The sequence below is a fragment of the Echinops telfairi genome, unplaced genomic scaffold (assembly GCF_000313985.2).
Source record: "Echinops telfairi isolate 266 unplaced genomic scaffold, ASM31398v2 ScPeMD7_5868;HRSCAF=6743_1, whole genome shotgun sequence".
In the NCBI taxonomy this organism is placed as follows: Eukaryota; Metazoa; Chordata; class Mammalia; order Afrosoricida; family Tenrecidae; genus Echinops; species Echinops telfairi.
Genome location: NW_022109768.1, coordinates 2454403 through 2468856, shown reverse-complemented (window position 1 = coordinate 2468856; position 14454 = coordinate 2454403). Strand labels below are relative to the sequence as shown.

The following is a 14454-nucleotide window of genomic DNA, read 5'->3' as shown; positions in this document are numbered from 1 at the left end:
ATATATATACAAGAATCATTTGAATTATTTTTTGAATGGAAAATATAGCAGTCCATCACTAGCATTGTAGTCACTCATTCATTCATTTGCTAAATATTTAGTTTTTGATTATCAAATGCCAGTAATTTTTTAGGTACTGAGAACTGAACAGGGGTCACAATAAAATTCCTTGCCCTCAGGAAACTTCTATCCTATTGGAGGGGCTAATTAGATCGATTTAATTCAATATATGCCTATCAATTTAATCAATAATTACAGCATTCGCCTTAATGAATTTGACAGAGTTGGGGAGGGTATAGTGACAACTTGATATATTCAGCTATCATTCATTCTATCTAATGGGATTGAAATGTATATCTTATTTTAAAAAATGGAAGTCAGGTATAAAAATTATAGGATAAAATGTCATTTCTAGACATCAATCAGACTAGTTGCCTTTAACATTAAGCATGAGTATCCCTGAAGGCCACCAAAGAGAATCAAAAAACAGGGAGTTTTAAGGAAAACAATTTTCAAGAGCTGATTTACATCATTTTCCTAAAACTTTTTTTTGTTGCCTTTTCGTCAGTTTAAGTACAACCATCCAGGAGAAATTCCAGATCTCGCTGAAAGCAGCCATATCCACGGACTACACATCATCTTCAAAAGCAGTTGTCTATTCTTCCAGCATATCTGTACCAATGTATCATCTTCAACTACACACTGTATCTGAAGTTTTAAATTCCACACCCCATTGGAACAAGCTTAGATGAGCCCCAGACCAAGCCGCCTGCTGGAATACTTCTGATGCACTCTTCCAATGTTGCCATGTCTGTCTCATCATCCCGAGGTTTCACATCTAGTAAGATGGAAGACTTGGCAGCAAGTGCAGGCTTCTTGGCTTTCTTTGACTCATCCTGTGCAAGGCGTTCTTCTGGTAGCCCCTTTGCTCCTTCACTTTCCTCCTCCTGCTCAGACCCAGAGAGATCAATGCCGTCATCGTCCTTACTGCCTGCAGTGCCACTTCCACATTAGCAGGTGTCTTCCACATGAGTAGGGCCATACTTGCTCAAAGCTTTCTTTACTCCTGGCAAACTGGCCTTTTCCTTTTCATACGACTCGATGTGATGATGCCAATGTCGGGCATGACGCAAGTCAGTGGGTGGAGGGCCGGAGATTGCTTCAGGCACTGCCACGTCTGCTCCTGATGGCACAGATCCCTCGATGCAGTTCTTGTTGGCCAGGTAATCATTGAGCACCTGAATACCGACAGGGTCTCCAGTTTCTGGAACCCATGGTGTCAGCTTCATGAGGAGGTGGGCAGCAGCGGATGAAAAGAGGGTCACAGGCGATGGGGGCAAACACTAAGAGATGGGACAAAAAGGACCCTAAAGTTGTTCTGCCTAAGAATTTACCTACGATCAAGTGGGGTGATCTTTCTCACATTCACATATGTCCTATAAGTTTCACCAAGGATGTGGCTACACAACCTTTTGTTAGACTGATGAATCTAAACATGTAGAAAATCTATCAGCTTAGACCATAAGGAGACAGAGACAGAGACAGACGACAGGAAGAAAGGAAGGAAGGATGGATGGAAGGAAGGAAAGATGGATGGAAGGAAGGAAGGAAGGAAGCTATCTGCCTCCAGGCATTATAACAGGCTAAAGGAGTTACACCTGTTACCCTCACAGAAGAGACCATTCCTGGACTCTCAGAGACCACAGAATTGTTGGAACACTGAAAACAGGTTCCTTGGTTTCTACAAGTAGAGTCACAGCCTCCTAGGATTCAAAGTGTGAGGCCACAGCATCTTGGGTTTGAAAGAGTTAGATCTCCACCAACTTTGGTGCTGGAGTGGGAGGCTGCCATTTAGGTGACCCAGATGGGCTCCAGAGCCCAAAGGTGAGGAGGTAGGACTGTCATGTCCACTAAGCAGAAGAACGGGGTCTGCTGGGGTGAGGGGTGGGGTCACTATTCTGACGGACTAGGAGAGTGGAGCCACCCAAAACTGAGGAAGGAGAAGTATCCTCCAAGTGGGCCTGAAAAAACAGAGCTGAATTCCCCCGGAATCTGGAGAGCATGGCCAACACCCAGCATCAAGGGCAAGGTTATTTTCCAGAAAGTGTGGAAGTTTAAAGACCCATGAAGAAGTTTCAAATTTCATGGAATTAAAAGATAATGAAAAATTTCCACAGACTTTTTTTGTTTGGGTTTTGTTTTTGCTGTTGTTGTTGCAAACAGCATCTTTATTTTATGAATACATGAGGACTTCAAAAGTTCTTGGGAAAAGTAGAGTTACAAGATTTTTTTAAAAGATAAAAATAAAAGCAAACTTTTATTTCTCAACATATGCTCCCCATCAAGTTCAAGACAACACATCCATAAGTGATGAGGCCAGCACTTATCCATGCCTAGAGGAACTGAGGGCCCTAGAAATGTAGTCTCTTTTTGCAATAAGAAAATAACTTAAAAAAAAAAAGATTAAAAATCATTTCCCACCCAAACTCTCACAAAATTGCCCTGGCTTGCTGAGAGGAATAAGCAAGGACACTGGTGTGAAGGACTCTGGTGAAACTTTCTCGGTGTTTTTATGCGGGAGCTTTGGCTACCTTTTCTAGAACACTTGCATAATAAGCAGATTGTATTATTCTTTGACCCTTCAAAAAGAAGTCTACAAGCAAAATGCCTTTAGCATCCAAAATAATGGTGGCCATGATCTTTGCTGTTGAATGGACGTTCTGCCTTGCCTTTAAATGGGCCTCTTCTGCTTCTTGATAACCCTTCCTTTGAACATGCTTTGTCTTCAGGAAACACCGGGAAAGACACGTTTCATCTTGTTACAACCAGATCTTTAACCGACCAGTATATAAACTGTCCACTGAAAACTATGCGCTTGCCTGCAGCTGATCTGAGTGCAATAGCTTTGGACCCCACTAAGTAGAAAGTTTGCTCAACTTTAATTTTTCGATGAGAAGTGGATAAGCTGACTTTATGGAGATGCCTAGGGTATTAGCTATTGTTTCTGCATTGCATCATCTATACTCAATGAGGGCACAAGATTAATTTTTTCCTTCCAAATCGATGAGGATGGTCTACCACTACGGGCTCCGTCTTCAACATCGTCTCGTCCATTTTTAAAACGAGCTGCCCATTTGTAAACCATTGATTCCTTTGGGGCATTGTCCCCATAAACTTTTCATAAAGCAGCAATGATTTCACTATTCTTCCACCCAGGATTCACCATAACCTTGATATTGCTTCTTATTTCTCTTTTAGCAGTATTCATGTTGTTCTGATAGGGGCTCTTTTCAACCTGATGTGTTATTCTTTTTAGGGCCTCAAACGAAATCCTGTTCAGACCTAAATGATGTGGAACGGATGGGAACTCCTGTCCAAAAGGCTCCCCTTTGCTCCTAGACTATAAATGTAGATTTGAGGTCTCCCAATGCTCGCCTGCCCTTCAAAGCTGACTCAAGCTCCAACGGGCGGGACGTTCAGGAATGCCTTCCACAGACTTTTTTTTTTCTTTTACTATTCTTTTTTTTTTAAATAGTTTTATTAGGGGCTCATAGGACTCTTATCACAATCCATATATACATCAATTGTGTAAAGCACATTTGTACATTCATTGCCCTCGTCATTCTCAAAGCATTTGCTCTCCGTCCACAGACATTTTAAAGGTACCTCATGTTTTCAAGCATTGAGAGTTAGTCATTTTTTTCTGCTGGGTTTTGAACTTGCTTAATATCTGTTACCCCTTCAATGTTTCCCATTGTAATGGACATGTCTGCTTTGGGCCTGGTCCACCACTGAACAAGGCTAAGTCAAAAAAACAATGCTATTAAGGTTCTAGTTCAAGTATGTATTAATTTACTACAAACAAAATGGGTTTAAACAAATCTCTGTGATCAATGAATGGCTGTAGCTATGTTCTCCCAGTAATATCCATGTCTAAACCTCATTTGGATGCCTCTCCCACCAAAAAGAAATGGGGGAGGGGGGATGTCCAATCAAAACCGGTTACATTCAAAGTAGAAAGGTCAGCTCAGATGATTACAGAAACTGTCTTTCATAGATTTTCTCAAAGGGCATTGGATGATCACAGGGCTTAATAGGAAGAAGTTTTGAGAAAAGCGATAACTGAATTGGTGAGAAAGAGGCCTGGCAAGTGGTGCTAAGGAGGTTTTTCCCCATCAGAGCAATGCATCCGCTTCAGAAATGTGTAGACCTGCATGAACGATATGTGGAGAAACCAAACTTCATCTTTTGATGTTTTTGTTAGTAAACGTTTCTATGATTTTTGTAGCATTACATTGTGACTTACCCTTATCATTTGAAAGTGAACAAGTTGTATTCTACATTTCACAGGTCCACTGGTGAAGAGGTATTTTAATTCAGGATGCAAAACTCCTCTAAAATCTCACCCACACTTGCTTTAGATCAGCGGTTCTCAACCTGTGGGCAGCAACCCCTTTGGGGGTCAAACGACCCTTTCACAGGGGCTGCCCAATTCATAACAGTAGCAAATTACAGTTATGAAGTAGCAACAAAAATAATTTTATGGTTGGGGAGTCACCCCAACATGAGGAACTGTATTAAAGGGTCACGGCATTAGGAAGGTTGAGAACCACTGCCTTAGATGATTCAGAGGATGAGGTTTGGGAACTGAAGTTGATTTACAACTTTGGGGAAAACATGATGAAGTAATATGTTTTGCCTATGGGAAGGACATACATTGTGGGGGGCAATGGGTAAGATATTAAGAATTGACATGTGTCTCCCCAAAACATGTGCTATAAATTCTAAACCTAAAATCCTATCTGGGAATGGATTTTCTTGGTTATCTTTCTGAGGCAGTATTCACGTAAGGTATGTCTTAAGTCTTTTGAGATATAAACAAGGGTGCTAAGCAAGCAATCAGAGATAGGGGAAGATCAATGCCAAGGCTCTTGGAGATCAGAAACTAATCCAGGAACACTAGCACAAACAGGAAGAAACCCTTCTCTTAGAGCCAGTGCCCTGAATGAGGAACTGTCAGGTTTCTAAGCAATGAGAACCCACTCTCTGTTGTGAAAGTCACCAACTATGGTATCTTTGTTATAGCAGCCCTAGATCACAGCAGATTTTTAGAGACAGAGAAGGGGCATGGAGAAAGGGGCTGTGTAATGGAGGTGCAAATGAAAATTCATGGCGTCAATGAGGCATTTGGGGGGTTGTCTTTCATAGATAATGTAGCAGACACTAAATACAGAATAGCCACCAGATCATATGTGTCCGGGGTATTGGTGCTGCAGTGGTATAATTCTCATCTTCCATGAAAGACACCTGTGTTTAACTCCTGGCCAGTGTGGCTCCTGCACAGTCACCTCTCTGCTTTCAGTGGAGGCTTGTTTATTGCTAGGATGTTGAGCTAGTTTGGAAGCTGCACGTCCCAAAATCCAGCAGGTGGAAATTCTTGGGATCGCAATGGTCTACACCACAACCAAACACAGGGGCCATACAGGACTGGGCAGTGATTTGCCCCATTGTGCATGGGGTTCTGGGAGTCACGAGCCAACTCCATAGTTCCAAACTGCACCTTAGACTTGTTCCTTTCAACAAACTATAGACAAGTCTTTGTCTCTTCGGTTGGTATCGTATGGTGGGGGTGGGGAGTGTTACATAAAATATTTACCAACTATGTGATACTCCACAGCTCCATTATTTCCAGTATCCATATCAGATGCCCAAATAGTATCGATGACTTCGGGCCCTTGGTTTTCGGGAACCTCAATGTAATGCCGGAGGGCAATAAACTCTGGTGCATGATCGTTTTCATCCTCGACACTGCAGAGAATCACCGTGGTGCTGGACAATGAAGGGACTCCCCCATCTCGCACAAGTACTGGCAAGAAAACAAAGACAGCTGGGTTGTGTCTACTTCTTTAAATCTATTGTTCTGACTACCCATACTCAGAGGACACGAATCAGGAAACACTGGCCCAATAATACTTGAAGACACCCCACTGAAATGTAGACCTTTGACACCCAGCCTCTGGTTACCTCTACAACAAACAAACAAAAATGCCTAATGAAGAGATTCTTTACCTCTGAGGGTGAAGACGTCCTGAATTTCTCTGTCCAGTGTGGTGGCTGTCACTACCTCACCCGTGTCAGGGTTGATCTTGAACAACCCAAATGCAGCGCCTGGCATGATTTCAAACTGCAGCTTGGAATGGATTCCTTTAGGGAAATACAAAGGAAAACTCTTAGGCAATACTTCTTCAGGATCCATTGTTTTTTCTTCTCCTTTCCCTGGGACCGTGTGAAGGCATAAATGAGAAAGGCAAGATGTCTAAACAATTTGTAGATTAAGGTAAAAACAAAACACAAACACAACTTTTCTGGCTGCTCTTGCTAAATAAAAGCCTCCTGGGCAGAAATGCTTGATTTTCAACTGTTTTACAAGACTTCCCCACAGTGAATGCTTAACATTTTTTCCCCTCCCATAAAAAATGTCTTATGGGTATGCAACTCCACCATGGATTCCTAATTGCTCCTTATAATGCCCCTGATTGTGAATTAATAAAATAATAGTAACCTTGCAGGGAAAAGGACAATTTCTGTAGACCAACCCACCATTTAAAAGCATTCGGTTACAGTATTCTTTTTAATTTCTGCCTCAGGAGGCTAGCTCATTAGTTTTGCTTATCTGAGTGCTTTCTCTTCATTCTGTTATTCACTCCGTTTCCAGTCTCCCCTCTGGAGTGAGAAATGTGGCACCATATTACTACGCATGTTGAAACTAATTCTTCCCATATTTTTGCGGTTTCATTTCTCCCCTGAGAAGAGTGCCACATCGTTTCCAGCTCTGGTGGTGAGGACCACTCGCACCATTAGCTTAGCTGAGTTTATTCCATGCTTTCGCAGTTCATTTGCATTTCATATATGTTCTTGACAACTATTTTCCCATGTTCTTTTCTTAACTGACAAGAATCTGAGTATCAGTACACTACAATGACTATATGATATAATAGCTTAATAAAAGATGAAATAGCTCTGTTGTGGCCTTAACAATAACAGCAAAACATTTCAATGACAAATTCCATTCTTGTCACTCTTAAAAACTATATATCAGACTCTAGGGAAAAGATTATAGGGCTGAATACTGGAAGGAGTCGGATATACTTCTTATTTTATATGGGAATAGTTATGTATGTTTCTTAGTATATCACTGGGAAGAAAAAAATGGATTTGCTATAACCGCAGGCATTTTAATGACCAAGAAAGAGGGTGGGGGGGATCTAATAAGGTGTAGGATCAGTATACCTGATATGATTTGGCCAGAGTTCACCAAAACTTCTCATTTTATAATTAGGCAAAATATGAAGATCATTAAATAAGCAGTGGCTATTGGGATCGTGTAACAACATCTCCTACAGAGAAGCCAGAATTTCTAAATATTCCACATTGTTAAAATTTAAAATTACTTTTGATTTCTATATACATGATCAAATATGGAAACACTACCATCTTACACTGATTTCCTTTGTTTCTCAAATATTTTGTTCATCAACATTCGATAGCAAGCATAGGACTTTATGTCAATGTTACTGTAGTAAATGAAGCAGAACAGTCTCTGCCTTCATGGAGCTTACATGGAGAACCATTACATCTTTGGTGTAGAACTGATGCTAAGTCAAGATGACACCATGTTTGACAGAGTAGAATTGCCCCATAAGATTTTCTTGCTTGTGATAGTTAGGAAATTTCATTTCACTTGGTTCCATGATCAATGTACAATCCTGGAAACAGTACTCAGTAAATCAAACAAGAAATTAATTATATTGGGTAAATCTGCCACAAAAGATCTCTTTCAAGCGTTAAAAGACAAAGAGGTCACTTTGAAGACAGGTGCACCTGACCCAAGCCATGCCTCATAGACATGGCAATTGCCTCAATTGCCCCATAGACATGACAAAGAGGGGCAGGAGATAAGGAAGAACTGATGCCTTTGAATGATCGTGTTGGCCAAGAATATTAAATATATCATGGACTGTCCAAAGATCAAGCCAATCTGTCTTGGAAGCAGTACCACCAGAATGTTCCCTAGGAGAGAGAATGGCAAGACTTCATCTCACGTACTTTGGTCACGTGATCAGTTCCCGGAGAAGGATTTCCTGCTTCCTAAAGGAGAGGATCAGGGGAAAAGATGACGCTCAATGAGATTGAGTGGGACAGGGGCTGCAATGATGGGTTCCAACAAGAACAACTGGGCAGTGTTTCATCCCTACTACTTACAGGATTGTTGAGTTGGAAGTGACTTGACCACACCTACCAACACCATCGACAACAGCAATAGTTATGGAAAGTATCACCAGGCCTTTCTTTCACGCCTCTGAACCACACCAACTTTTTGGTTAGTAATGGAGTACTGCTCCACCCAGAAACATCACGTGGAGAGCTTCACCTTTTTATTCTTGAGCATTTCATTTTTGACATAAAATAAATCATGTATCCAATGATTCTATTATAGTGCCTATAAGATTATTTTGCATAATTTATTACATGTCACGTAAAAGGGGGCTTCAAAAATTTCATGGAAAAATGCCATTATCTTTTCATTCAATTTTTTCATGAATTTTTAAAACTCCCTGGTATTATATATTAAACAATCTTAATTCCCAACACTAATCAAGCATATGAATGTTTAAGCAAATGTAAATCTTCATCATTTCTCTTTCTCCCCTTCTTCCAGATAAGCTATAAGGTGCTTAAGCATTGTCTTCAATATTTCTTTGACTTTTTAGAAACTTAAGCATTTTGTTTCTGTTATTCTAAATAGTGCTTGTCTTTAATGCAACAACCCACGAGCCTTCTATTCCTCTAGCACAATGTATTCCTCCACAACTTAAACAGTAGAAGATAAACATAAAGCCTTTGACTTTGGCTTATTTAGAATGAAATCAGTGCTTTGTTGGTCATCCTCACACCCAACCAAAGAAGCATGGCATCATCAAGCATGAGAGCCAAACAGGCAAAGACTGGAGATGGTTTTATCTAATGCACGGAATTGGAAAGCTGGGCCTGAATCCTTTTAGCACAAGTTTTAGTGAAAGGTGAGTGTGCAGCACACTTACAAGCGTCTCTCTGTTCTCCTTGACTATTCAGCAGTGGACTGAGCTTGGAGAAAATGTAACCATGGCTTGCTCCTGAAATGTCCTGGTCACCTGGCCATCTTTCTAGCCTCTTGACCAAGCTGCCCTCTCTTGGGTGGCCTTTCTGACCATGACCCGACTCACTCTCACAGATAATGTTCCCTAGGAGTGAGAATGGCAAGACTTCATCTCACATACGTTGGTCACATGATCAGTTCCCGGAGAAAATGGACACATTGGGCTAGAACGTTCTCAAACGTCTGCTCCTGTAGTTTCCTTACTACATGCTCTTTTCTGTCTCATTAACAGAGGCAAATCTCCCAATATTCTCAGCTATTTCTTGTCATTTAGAGTCATTCTCATGAAAATATTTTCCATTAACTATTTTTCTCTCCTTGTGAGGGTGCTCCTCTTCTAAACACTGCATCCATTCCCTGGTACTGAAGTGGAGTAAACATTAGCTACGAACCAAAAGTTTGGTGGTTGGAACCAGCCAGCCACTGTGCTGGAGACAAATGAGACGTTTCATTCTGTAAAAAGTTGCACCCTCTGAAACCCTAAGGGACAGTTGTACCCTGTCCCTTACGGCTTCTAGGAATCAGAGTTGATCTTATGGCAGTGATCCATTCTCTGCAGCTACCTTCCAACTACAGTATAATTCCCAGGTACTTTCTTCATCATTGATCATTTTTATTTATCATCGAACTTGTCCTCTCTTTGGCAGCAGGAATTGCAGACTATCATCGTAGAGAGAGAGGTTGCGATAGGAAAACATTTTAAGAAGTATAAAAAAATCTTTGTGTCTCATTTTTTTCCTACTTCTTGGGCTGGAGTGGTGGGGGCTTTTTGTACAAAACAACTGATCTGTTGGCCTTCAAGGAGCCCTGAGAGTGATGCAGATTAGGAGCTGGCTTGCTAACTGCCAGGTCCGTGGTTCAAACTCACTAGCCACTCCACAGGGAAAAAATAAGTCTGCCTGCCCTGTAAAGATTGAGAGTCTCCGAAATTCTTCCTAGGGTCACAAGCAATCCGAATCAACTCAATGAGAGTGAGTTTGGCCTGGTCACCATATAATTGTTAACTCACGCCATTCATCTATTCTCTCTCCCTCTCAATTCAGTGCCTTCTACTTCCAGCTGTATGTGGATCATGGGTCACTATCTACACTGTTCGGCAGTTTCATTCATGAATGTATTGATTTGTTCAAGGCATATCTACTGAGTGCTAAGGACTGGAAAGGTACAATTGAAAGTAATTTTTGGTTATCTTGGTCCTCAGAGTCCTAAAAAATTCTATGTATGAGTTATAGACCCCGAGAGAATATACGAGTATGAAATCATTTCACAGGGAGTCTGTTCCTTAATTAAGTCATTCAACAACATGCATTATGGGTGATATTAGGTGCCAAGGTACAGTTAGGTGCGAAGAACATGATTTCTAAAAATAAGAATTATTCTCAGCTGATGGTGCCAAGCTGTCAAATTACATAGAATCTGGGGTCCTACATGCTGGAAGATAAACAAGGGGCCATCTAACTGAGAAACAACAAAGCCCACATGGAAGAAGCACACCAGCCTGTAAGATGAAAAGGGTCAGGTATCAGGCATCAAAGACCAAAAAAAAACCCATAACATTGTGAAGGATGGGGAGTGCAGAGTAGGGACCCAGGGCCCATCCGGGGGAAATTGGACATCCCCTTGCAGAAGGGCTGCAGGGAGGTGAGGAGCAAATTGGAGTGCAGTGTCGTAACGATGAAATATGCAATTTTCCTCTAGTTCTTAAATGCTTCCTCCACCCCACTACCATGATCCCAATTCTACCTTACATATCCGGCTGGACCGGAAGAGGTGCACTGGGACAGATAGGAACTGGAAATACAGTGAACCCAGAACAACGGAACCCCCCAGGACCAGTGGAGAGAGTGGCAATGGCGGGAGGGTGGAGGGAAGGAGAGGGAGAAAGGGGGAACAGAGGATAAGGTCTACATGAGGCCTCCTCCCTGGGGGATGGATAGTGGAGAAGTGGGTGAGGGAGACGTTGGATGGGGTAAGATATGATAAAATAATAAATTATAAATTATCAGGGGTTCTGGGGGAGGGGGAGCAAGGAGGGAGGGGGAAAAATGAGCTGACACCAGTGGAAATTGGGTGTCATAAGAATGATGAAGTCAACATCTGTATTAATGTGCTGGACACAGATGACATATGTACAGATTGTGATGGGTTGTATGAGCCCCTAATAAAATGATTATTTAATAAATAAAAAGAATTATTCTCTACCCTTGCAGTGCTTTGAGATACAAATAAGCAAGCAAACAATTAAAATTCCACACAATGAGAGAAAAGTATGCATGACTTTGAAGAGAATAACTAATAATATAAGGCTTTCTGAATAAGCTGACACCCTAAAGACAAACAGGAGTTAAGAGATAAAGAGGGAGGAAAGAGAGTTTGAATGCATGCAAAATAGCATCCAAACATCTTACCACAAGACCTGGAGTTTCTCCAGCTACATCTCATCTGTTTTCTCCCTCGCTGCATTCCTGGAACACTGGCTTATGGCCTGTTCTGTGCTACATTTCTTTCTGTTTGAGCCTTTTCAGTGTCTGCTCCCTCTGTCCATTCCCTCTATCATCTAAAGATTCCCCCCTCCCCGTTCTTGATTTGCATGCTGTGCTATTCATTACATGCCTGTGTACCAATTACTCTATACTGTGTCTTCCGGGGAATCTTCAAATCCCAGTTCTCCATTGCCAAATGACTCCCGACTATTTCCCACCAAACAGGAGCACTAGAAGGAGATCTAAACTTAGAAGGATAGCAGATGGCTTTTTTTTCTTCCTGATTGCATATTGTCCCAATCAGCAATGATCCTTTCCTCGTCAATACAGACTTACTGAGACTTTCACTTTCCTTGGCCCTTCAGGAAATGCAAGACTCAGTGGATCTTTTTCTGGCTTTCTTGAGAGATTCTGCTAACCTCAACCAATGTTCTTGTTTCTCACCGCTAAGGGTGATAGCTGCTTTCTCTAGTTATCCCCTTTTTGCTCACTCGGCTTTCCAATACTTGTGTTGCAATATTTCGTTTTCCTAAATGCACACTGCGGGATACAGTAGTTGGCACCTAGGTAATTTAGATAGGCAGGATTCTGGAATTGGTTTGCCTATGTCTTTGGCCCTGAATGCACTGCTGAGATCTTGCCTGTGGGAAATGGAATACCAGTAATCCAGGACTTGTAGTGATATCATGATCAAACAAATGATCACCTGTGTTTGTGATGAGCTATTGAGAGAAACAAATTTGTTAGAGATGCAAATGGTGTTAATAGTAGCAAGGGGTAGGGGCCTGAGCTGGTTGTTTCCTAACATTCTGGGAACAGACAGAAAGAACACAGAAAGTGGAGGCTGTCAAGTCACAGTTAAAAAATCAGGAATCCCTAAAATTAATGGCCCTGAAAAGTTCATACCCAAACTTGGTGACATTTTCCGTAAGTACCTTACAAAAAGATGTTTATTTACTTGATTGCCCATAGCTAGATTTGGAACTCAGTCTACTGCAAGAAGTCCAGCACAGAGATGACTCTGTTGGAGGCAGCTCATCATTTCAAAAGAATGGCAAACGTTTTCGGATTGATGGGGGCATACATTTAGGGAATATGCAGGGAAACTAGTTCAAAGGCTGTCAGACACAGGAAGCTAAAATATAACATGGTTTTAGGCTACATTTATTGATATGGTGTATTTAAGGGAGATTCTGGAATGTATTGGGTTAGCTCATAGCACTGTGTCTCTTGATTGTATCTTATTTAATTGGATGGATCCAATGGTGGCTAATAGGTATTAAGGTCAAGATGCCCAATCACCCTTTGCATTCCATTCAGTAAAGACTCCCCCCAAAATAAGGCTATGTGCAAGAATAAGTTAAAAAAAGCATTTCTACAAAATCACACAAAAACTTTATTGAACAAACTTATCAAAATGTAAAGCTATTATTCTTGACATATCCTCCATATAAGTCTATTCCACCCTCTTCCATTTACACCACATCAAAATGGCAATTTTGGCATCTGCTGGGTCTCAAGTCTTTGAAATGTTCTTTGAGTTCAGGGAGCAAAAAGAAATCTGAAGAGGCAAGATTCGGGCTTTAGGGTGGATGGGGTAAAGTTTTACCAATCTTATAATACAGTGCTTGCCACCCTCGAAAAATGAGCTTGTGCATTGTTGTGATAAACACACACACAACAATCCCTTCATGCAACTTTCTTGGGCTTTACTTTCTCAAAACTCTTCCATAATCAGCACCAGGATCATCCTGTATTATCCTTCTGAAATGCCCCCTCAAAGACAAATGAAAAACCAGTTGCCATACCTTCTGTGCTGCTCTCTCTGCTTTGAGTGTATCTGGCCCAGAAGATCCCCTTAAAAGTCACTGTTTTGTGTTTTTATTTGATTTGGATTTTTTTCTCCACTAGAAAATATACATCTTATATTTAGCACATTCAAAGATAAGCAATACTAATGTGAAAGATACAGAAAGAAAAAGAGATGAAATGAGACTTTGAAATGAAAAAGAATTTAGAATATACAGGTGGGGAAGGAGAGCCTTAGAACCGAGATGAAGGGCCAGGAATGGAACGGTCTCCTGGGAAGGTTTTCTGGGTTGGATCTAGTCTGAAATTTAAGTTTTCTGGAATAGTACCTCCCCCTTTTTTAAATTAACAGTTCAATGGTTTACATATATTAATAAGAGTTGTACACACCATTTGGCTAGATTAGTGAACTATGATTAGAATTACCAAATGTCTCATGGAGATTACTTACATTATTTCTTAAAAAGCTGAAAATGCTTCTGCTGAAATGGACTATGGATACATATAAACACTGAGCCTTCATTGAGCCCCCTCAGAATATTGATTAAAATGCTAACAAGTCTTACCCTAAGTCAGAGAGCATTGGAAAATGATTACTGCAGATAGAGTTAGATTAAGATGTAACATATTTGTTTCCCACTTTAGACCCATTTTTAATTTGTTCTAGTTTCTATTATCTTCTGCTTTCTCTTGGATGTATGTTTTTCTGTTTTATTTTGTTGTTGTTGGGGTTTCTGGTATGATTTTCTTTATATGAAATCCAGAATAGGTAAATCCACAGAGACAGTAACTAGATGAATAGTTCTTTAGGGTTATAGCAGGTTAGGTAGTAATGGGGAGCCAAAAATAATGAAGAAAGTGTTCTAAAATTAATTGAGAAACCACTGTTGTGATTGAACCTTGCTCTCTGGATCATAATGATAAATCCAAGCCTTGTCCCTGATTACATTTAGTTTTATAAAATCG

At 40.8% G+C, this 14454-nt stretch overlaps 1 protein-coding gene and 1 pseudogene across 1 annotated transcript in view; both read right to left on the bottom strand.

Annotated features, from left to right (window-relative positions):
• DCHS2 (dachsous cadherin-related 2) overlaps positions 1-14454 on the bottom strand; it is a 119738-nt gene that overhangs the window by 67357 nt on the left and 37927 nt on the right. The window contains 2 exon segments of the mRNA XM_045295799.1: positions 5657-5866; positions 6070-6204. Of these exon segments, the coding sequence (XP_045151734.1) occupies positions 5657-5866; positions 6070-6204 (345 nt within the window).
• LOC105979146 lies at positions 530-1289 on the bottom strand (annotated as a pseudogene).